This window comes from Bidens hawaiensis, unplaced genomic scaffold (assembly GCF_021521415.1).
Source record: "Bidens hawaiensis isolate Kalapana, Puna unplaced genomic scaffold, B.hawaiensis_p1.1 tig00000237_1, whole genome shotgun sequence".
Lineage (NCBI taxonomy): Eukaryota > Viridiplantae > Streptophyta > Magnoliopsida > Asterales > Asteraceae > Bidens > Bidens hawaiensis.
In genome coordinates, this window is record NW_027491021.1 from 7938734 (window position 1) to 7947948 (window position 9215).

General features: G+C 35.4%; 1 protein-coding gene across 1 annotated transcript; it reads right to left on the minus strand.

Annotated features, from left to right (window-relative positions):
- Window positions 1–847: 847 nt before the first annotated feature.
- LOC143608287 (tryptophan aminotransferase-related protein 2-like) lies at window positions 848–6953 on the minus strand. Its single transcript, XM_077083381.1, has 5 exons — window positions 6733–6953; window positions 2331–2634; window positions 1600–1880; window positions 1230–1501; window positions 848–1145 (listed from the first exon to the last, which is right to left on the minus strand). The coding sequence occupies exons 1-5, from the start codon at window positions 6951–6953 to the stop codon at window positions 961–963; spliced, it is 1263 nt and encodes a 420-aa protein (XP_076939496.1). The 3' UTR covers window positions 848–960.
- Between the last annotated feature and the right edge of the window lie 2262 nt (window positions 6954–9215).

Sequence of the window (9215 nt, forward strand, 5' to 3'; positions counted from 1 at the left end):
AGTAATAGATTGTTTTGTTAGTTTAGTCCAGTTTGTTAATGCTTTTGATTTTTTTATTTAAGTGCGCTTTTTTTGTCTCGAACCCACGCTTTTTTAGCGCCTAGGAGAGGCACGTGCGCCTATCGCTTTTAATAACTATGATATATAGTAAACTAAACTCATTTTTTTACACATCTGATGTGGGACAAGGTTTTACCACTTCAATTTTTAAGACATTCATTCACAGACACTTATACTCAAATCTTCCAACATTTAGTACTATAGATGTTTTGTACTTTTTGTGTGTTATGTTATGTTGAAACGAAATCATAGTTCTCAAGTAATGTACCAAATCTTTGAGGTTGTATGTTGATATGTGGAAACCATTTACTGAATAATATTTTAAACCTTTGTTAATGGTGGCATTTTTTTTAACGCCCTACTTGCGGTGCGCGCATATAATGTATATATGTGTGAACCCTCGGGTGGGCAAAAGTAAAATTGCACTAATTTTGACGTTATTTTACTAATCTCGTGAAAATAACGTTAAAAGTGGCAGAAGGTTAATCAGGCATCATGTGGTGGCGTTGATAGCCGAAAGACAAGGGCACATGCACCGATCAGCCGGTGTCCCGATGATTGAGTGCTATGTGCCTTATGTCCAAGGCTTGATGCAAAACTACTATCGAGCCGGGGGTCTCACCGGAAGCAGCCTCTCTATCCCTATGGGATAGAGGTAAGGCTGTCTACATCTTACCCTCCTCAGACCCTACCATAGCATTGCTATTGGTGGGATATACTGAGTACGATGATGATGATGTTAATGGTGGCATTTTCTTTGCATACAACCTGTTGGACAAATGCCTCACAGAACTAACACGCCATTTTCAAATGGTAAAGAAAACGTCTTTTTATACGGACCTATGGCTAACCCCCGGTCCATTATCTAGCCAAAAATAACAACACAAGTTGGCTTGTTTTTCATGATCTAATTGTAGGCAATCGTTCAGTTAAGACCTTAAATTCGCTCTCTCGGCTTAGCATGCTAACCCGAACATATTTCATGCTGGCCCCAAACTGCTTCCCTCCTCGCGTTAATATCTTATGCTGCCTTAAAAAGCTTTCGCAATCATCCACTTCTCCCTCACATTTTAACCAAGCAAAAGCTGCATTAAAAGAAACAATAATGTCAATAATCAATATAGTAATGTAAACTTAATTAAACTACATAGTTTTGATTATGAAATTACCAGGTAGTTGTCCAAAGGTTCGACCGCTGAACGAGCATGTTTGCTGTGGAAAACTAGGCAAACTAAAATGTGCGGTTTTGTTTACTGCTTCTCTAATTCTCTTCCATCTATCTGCCATGAGTTTGTGGCTATAATCAAAAAAATTAGTCTCGGATACCGCTTGCAAAACCTTTGCTGCTCGGATTTGTGAATCTTTAGACACGCCAATTGTGTTGATCTCGATAAATGTGGTCATTTTCTTAGCAATCTCTCTATCTTTCACAATAGCCCAACTACATGCCACATATTAAACCAAAAACCTTAATATATGTAGTTCTTTTCGTCCCGAAAGCATAGGTAAAGTTATAATGCAACGGGTATGGGAAATTACCCTATTCGGGAACCAGCATGACCGGTACTTTTGGAGACGGTAAAGAGCATTATATCATAGTCTGCAGGTAATAAAATTGGTGTATATTGCGGCCAGTAATAAGCAAGATCATGAATCAAAATCCCCTTATCTCCTTTGACTACTTCTTGCCTCGTGAATCCATCGGGGTTGTTTGGAGATGTCACGAGCTCGATGTAGGGTTCTTCTTTGTTAAACGCGTATGCATCACCCGCCCATTTGTGTAGCCCTGATTTCAAGTAGTCGGTCATCAATGGGTACGACTGCAACCATTATTATGTCAGCTCCCATGTGGATCAACTATGATAGTATTAATGAATGCTTTTTTTTGGTGGCTTGTATGCTAGGTATATTATTGTGTCATTTAAGTTGACATATTAATATGTTGAGCAAGAGTGTGACACAAGGAACAAAGTCATTAAAGACCGAATATAGAAAAAAATCTACATTTTTCAGATATTGCTTTCACAAGAAGCGACCGATAAACGTTTGCAACAAGCATGTATATGGTAATGAAAGCATCTGTAACTTCGGGTGTGTTTGGATTCCTTATTTTACCTCTTTATAGCTTATAACTTATAGGTTATAAGTTATAAGGTGTTTGGGAAAGTTGGGTTTTGTGAGTGTATAAGTCATAAGGTACAACTTTGTAACTTATAACTTATGATAAGGAGGTTAAATAAGGAATCAACAGGTTGTAACTTGTAAATTACCGAGTAAAACGGAGCTGCAGACACGACGTTCATGGGACCAGAACCATTTGGCGGTGAAAGAGCGTAAAGTGCAGCCTGATAAAGCTGTGAAGAGCCCGTTCCCACCACAATGTGTCGACCCTCCATGACCGCATTGCCAACCACTTTGTGCAGCCGTGTGATTGCAGTCACGAGCCCGGGCTCCAAAAACCAACAAACGTTCTTTATATCCGAAAAATAACTTATGTGCTGCCAACTTGAGGTCACAACCTTTGTTTGTTCACCATTTTGTTTCCAAAAGTTCTCATACATTGTCGGATCACCACTAAAAAAAGTGAAAAAATAATACAATGGTCAATATATTGTATGCATTCTAATTAACTAAATAGAAAATTGTTATTAGTGTTTGTTTGAGCATCCTTGTAACTATTTCTTTAACGTTGGATTTGTCTATAGAAACATCGTAACATGTTTCTTTTGTGAAGTTTAACCAACCACATGACAAACAGGTACGTCGCATAAACAGTCCTTGTGACTTCCATACTAATACACGTGATTCTTTACTAGACTTTAGTATTATTAAAAGAGGATAGTTGTAGTGCGGCTAAAATAACTCGTGGCTCGTTTGAAACCTACTTGTTTATAAACAAGCCAAGCCGAGCTAAGCTCTACCGATGTAAATAAACTCACTTGTTAGGCTCATTTAAGTAATTAAGCCGGCATTTTAATGTTTATAACCTAAGACCTAAAGCTATACTTCACATAATATGGTCCATGAGCCAATTTGTGGCCACCATAATATTACTTTGATATTAAATTTTACTTAATATAATAGAGTAAATATTTAATATTATTTTTAATTTAAACCAGCTAGCTCGAACTTTTTACTTATAGCTTGTTGAAGTTTAGAATGGTAAAGTGTTTGATGGTAAGGAGGTTAAGTTGGAAGAGATAATAGGAGAAATAAAAGCTCTTGGCTTTTTTTGTTAAAGCATAAGACTAAGCATAGGCCGTTAACTTGGTCGAATTGGAGTAATTTCTTTTAATGTAATTTCCTTTCTTTGGTGGCTGCTCTCCGAAGCTCGCTGTTTATAAAAGTTCATAGTTTCGAGAAAAAATAAAGTGGAGCCTTTTACTAGCCAGTTGAAGCTCAACTTTCAGCTCGTAAAAAGTAAACGAGTTAAACTGAGTTGGCTAGTTTAACTTCAAGCCCGAGTCCGCTTATAGCGGTATACAGCAGCAGCCAGATCATGCAATGATGCAAATCTTTATTTAAACTAAATAAAGTGGAAAAGTTATTATGTTATTATATATATTGTTAAAAGGATGCATGAAGAAAGCAAAAGACAGCTAATTAAGCAGTGGAAATGATTATGGAGTGCGGTGGTGGAGATAGTGGTGGCGGTGGTGGAGGTAGTGGTGGCGAGTTAATGGCAATAATGAGCAAAAAAAAAAAGAAAAAAGTTGGTACATGAAAACGAAAGCAAGAAGACAATGGGCACGTTAACCTAAAGTGCACGTTAACATGTAACGCTAGACCCAAGAATTGGGAAATTAAAACTTTGTAAAGGATATATGGCTGGCTCCCCAGAACCCTTACATCGATTGTTGGAATTCACAAACATCGTCTTCTTGTCATTGTTTCTCTTCTAATATATAGGTGACTCGTAAGACAGTAAAAACAAGTTAGGGCTTTCGGCTTATATTTAATTAAGGCTTTCAAGTTCAAAAATACATTATATATAGATATATTATAATTGGTAAAGTAAACTCAAAGTAATGTATTGGTGTGGTGGTAGGCTTGGTTTGTTACTAAAGTTTATGTTATGAGTTCAAAACATTTTACAAACAATTTTTTTTCTTAACAAATTATGATGAAAAATCCACAAAATCTTGTTTCGATTTAGGCCTCCACATTCGTTGAGCCGGCCCTGCATATACGTATGCTAATGATTACGAGTGCAGCTTAGTGTTTCGTTTTTTTTTTTTTTTTTTTGTTCAATTTCAATCCTATTAGTAACAGTACTAAGTGTTCGCTTAAATATAAGTCGTGGGGATAGCGACCAAGTGCTGGAGACTCTTAAACACTCAAAAGTATTGGATTTGAGTTCCACGTAGCAACTAAATTTACCTTAAAAAAAACTTATATATACGAAAACTGCATATTTATACATTTGGGAAGTGTTTGGTTTGGTAGTTGTTTGCTTTTAATTTTACAATTATGGAAATTGTTTTACATAAATCAAGAGCAATGTTTTGAAACCTGGACTGAACCGGCCGGTTAGACCGGGACCCGATAGGCATTCCGGTCCGGTTCGCATAGTATAACCCGTTTTCTAATAACCCGACTGGGTTTGACGGTTTGCGGTTCAACCGGAACCTGTGAACCGCCGGTTGGACCGGTAAATCTTTGATTTGTATTAAATCAAAAATTGTGTAGACGAAGGGAACTGAGCACAATACCAAGAAGATAACTTAATAAATGCCGCAATAATCAACCAACAAAACGTTACTGATGTTCTATTAGTTGAAATATACATCCTATATAATGAAAAAACCATGGCAAATTGAAGGTTTTTGAAAGTATGGCAATGATTGAATTTCTCAAGTCTCAACTAACTGTGATATAACGTAAGTTGTCCATAGAAGACTCCTTGGCTAAAATAGAATATGACAATAAATACATGGTCAATAATCATTTGAAATTTGAACTGATGTTTAACCGTTGTTAGTTACTATTATTATATAGTTATTATTATTATAATATATTAATTATGACATCATTCGGGTCGATGTCCGGTCCGACCTCTCAGGCTGGTCCGACCTATGACACGGTAAGACATCAGGGTCAATGTCCAGTCTGGGTATGAAAACATTGATCAAGAGAAAACTCGTTATATAATATTTAAAAAAAATAAATCAAAACTCAATTACAATAACTCTTAATAATTAAACCTTACTTGATAATGACTTATTTATAGAATAACTTAAACTTGTTAAGCAAGAAAACTTTTAAATCCTAATTATCCTTTAACGAGATAAACCTCAACTAGGTCCGCCCCTCAACAGACTCACTTAAAAATTATGGTACGACCACATGACCTTACATAAGATGTACTTATATCCATCCACTCATTTAAGTTTAAAATTTATTAAAAACACAAAACCAAGGAGTCGTTTTAAAACGACAAACCAAAACCGTCAAGAACTTAAGAATATAAAAATATAATGTATAAATAGGTTTAGGTTATAATAGGAAGTATAGTTTTTGTAAAAAGGATAAGAAGTAATCTTGTCCATTGATTTTGAACATGAATGGTTGAGATTAGTTTAGGGGAAAATCAAGTGTGAAAATAAAAAGAAGGGCATAAAAGAAATAACACATTTGTTGATTTTCTATTTCCACATGCAAAACACATGTCAAATTCCCCCATTATTTTAAAACGTCAATAATTTTTTTTACGACGTTTTTATTGAAAAACAAATTCACCAAATAACGAGCGTCTTTTTATCTTTTATATGAGTACCATATTGTTATATAAAAATTTAAAAAAAGTTAGTGGGTTTTTTACAAATTATGTTTTACCAAAATTATGTTTTACAAAATTGTGTTATACAATAGTATTTTTCATAGTGATTTTTTCATTGTGTTTTTTACATTGTATCATACAATTGTGTTTTTTATTATGTTTTTATCATTGTGTTTTTTTTTTCATTGTGTTTTTTTCCATTGTGTTTTTTACTTTGTGTTTTTCAGAATGTTTACCATTGTGTTTTTTTGGACGGCCGTTTTCCGGCGACTTTTCGGTGAATTTTCCGGCGAAATTTTTGGGGGATTGTTTTCCGGTGACTTTCCAATGAATTTCCGGTGAAATTTTTCGGCGAAATTTCTATAGACTTTTCCGGCAAGGTGGTGGCGGTAGGTCACGGTTGTGGTGGCGATGGCCGGTGAAGTGGTGGTGCTTGTAGGAAATGAGTAAGATGTAAGTGGGTTTTATGTAAGTGTGTTTTTGAAAATTAATGTAAGTGGGTTTTGAGATTAAAGTAAGTGGGTTTTGATATAAAAGTGTTAGACAAAACTACCCTCCTTTCTAGCCTTTTTAGAAAAATCAAACTTTTTATTTGAACATAACCCTGTATAAATAAATGTTCACAAACATAAACAAACGGACTAATTCATAAAAGGCAGACTAATCATTCGGGTCATTTTAGGTATAAACTAATGTTACTTTATTTTGCAATTAAACATCAAACAAGCAAACCTTTTTCCAAGTTAAAAGTAATCACTTTTAGCAAAACTCATGTTACACTTATTATTACTTATGTTATGTTGTTAAATATAGTAACAACTAACAACACTAGAATTATTATTATTATTAGTTTTAAAAAACAATTATTCATAAAGTTGTACTATAGCACTTACTGATCTAAATTGATTAAAGCACTCTCCTCCAAGCCATCATGCACCTCTTGTATTATCTTGTTCTTGTCACCATTAAAACAACATCCATAAAAATGAAGCATGCTACCCCAACTGGATGCTAGTGTTTCATCATCCTCGTAGCTTATTTTCCAAATCAACCCCATATTCATAGCCAAAGACACCACAAGGACATGCTTCAAAAAGAACACATAACCTGCCATCTTTTTTTTTTTTTTGTTACAAAGAAGTTAGAAGATGATTTAAGATGCAATATAGGTTCAAAGTTTGAAGAGGACTATACAAAGGAATGGTTTGAAGGATTATGAATCTGGACAGAGAGACTGTGCCATTTGTCTCGAGTAATGGGTGGGTTAGATAGTGATCTACATCGGTTGTTGGAATCGATAGGAGGGTTTATTTATTGAATCAAGATTGAGATACAGAGTTTAAAATGAAGCATGTATGTGTGCTTGTGGGGTGGAGAGAATGGGCTTTATAGCTCTTTTTCGGTTCAGCATTTAACTTTTCCACTACCCAGTAGCTTTTTCTGTTTTTAATAAATAATAAACTAAGTTATTGACGGGTGAAAATATATAAATCGTCCAGTAAATACATATATAATTTCAAACGACAAGTTATTTTTTAATATATTTTTTGAGACAGCAATATGATTTTTAATTGCAATTCATATTCATACGCAAGCAAAATATTGAATTACATAAACTTATAAAGAATGACTTTACATACTAGAATGTTTACGAAGAAAATTTAAAACTTTAAAACATAAACTTCATAAACTTTAAAAAATAATATTAACAAAAAACAAACAAACTTCGTAACATTAGTCTGGAAAACAAGCAAATTAGAAAATAGGTATCCAAGAAAGATTCCCGATAAGCATCCAAGAATGATTCGGGCTTCTTTTCTTGCTGGATTGGGAACATAGTTGATGACATAAACATTCATACATCAATTTAAAAAACATAGTAACTAACTGACTACGAAAGTTGTTTTTGCATTTCATGTGAATAGTCTTGCACCCTAATAAACTGAAGCACGCCCAAAGCGCGTTTAAGAACCAGAACTAAATCGAAACCTTTTTAAAATGACATCTTATGACCATAATTAAATCATTATGTTTTGAGAATTACCCATTTTAACCTGACCCAAATCGATATCTTCTAAAATTGACCCGGTATGACCCGAACCAAATCGATATGATTTTAAAAAGACCCGCTGAAACCAAACTAAAATCGATACCTTTTTATATTGACTCGTTGACCATAACTAAACTAATACCCTTTTAAAATGACCCGTTTTGACACGAGGCAAAGCAAATCGAAACATTTTTAAAATGACCCATTTTCATAAATGAAAATTGAAATAACACACTTAAAGATTAAGAAGAAAAATGAAGGGTAACACATAAAACGTTCTTTGCTTTTGAATTCCTTTCTACTAAATGCGAATGTATTACTACTGGTTGTGAAGATAAAAAAAATATAGATAAAGCTTCATCGACTTCAACCTAGTTGAAAGTCATATGAACCTTTTACTTAATTTGTAAACCCTTCATATTATTTCATTTTTCAATACACACTAAAACCAAATACCAAACAAACTAAATACAAATCAAAACGAAACTAAATGAAAAAACAAAACCAAAACCTAAACCAAAAACCTAAATAAAACCAAATACCAATAAGACTAAAACAAAAACCGAAATGAAACTTATAACATCCGGCCCCTCGCACCACCAATATTTTCCACTTTGCCCACGAAAAGCTCATAGATTTGTTTTTGGTTGCCCAGGTGAAGACTTCCCAAGAGGTCACCCATCCTGCTACTACTCCCACCTAAGCACACTTAACTGTGGAGCTCTCCTCTTGTCCATTACCATTAAGCCCAAAACGCGTTGGTGATTTAAGAGATGGGGCGTTTACTTATGAACCAAGGATCTCTCTTATTCACGGCCGATGTGGGATTTGCCTAGGGTGTTACAAACACCCCCTCCCCTTTTTGGACTCATCGTCCTCGATGAGGTTTGCCCCACCATCCAATCCAGGATAGGGGATTCGCCTAAGGTGTACCTCGCGACACCCCCGGGGACTCACCGTCTCTGATGAGGTTTGCCCCTCCATCCCGAACGGCACAAGAGTGGCTCTGATACCACTTGTAACATCCGGCCACTCGCACCACCAATATTGTCTGCTTTGCTCACGAAGAGCTCACGGATTTGTTTTTGGTTACCCAGGTGGAGACTTCCCAGGAGGTCACCCATCCTGCTACTACTCTCACCTAAGAAACTTAATTGTGGAGCTCTCCTCTCGTCCACTACCATTAAGCCCAAAACGCGTTGGTGATTTAAGTGGCGGGGCATTTACTCATGAACCTGTGACATCCCACATCGGTTGGGGAGGAGAACTAAGCCTTATTTATAAGGAGGTGGATACCTTTCCCATCATAACGCGTTTTGGACGTTT

What these genes read in the sequence shown, in the direction of transcription:
- LOC143608287 (XM_077083381.1), bottom strand. Translation starts at nt 6,953, where the DNA reads ATGGCAGGTTATGTGTTCTTTTTGAAGCATGTCCTTGTGGTGTCTTTG. An exon ending in GCTTTAATCAATTTAGATCA is followed by an intron (nt 2,635 to 6,732) that starts GTAAGTGCTATA and finishes CACTTTTTTTAG; the next exon opens with TGGTGATCCGACAATGTATG. An exon ending in CATGCTGGTTCCCGAATAGG is followed by an intron (nt 1,502 to 1,599) that starts GTAATTTCCCAT and finishes TGTGGCATGTAG; the next exon opens with TTGGGCTATTGTGAAAGATA.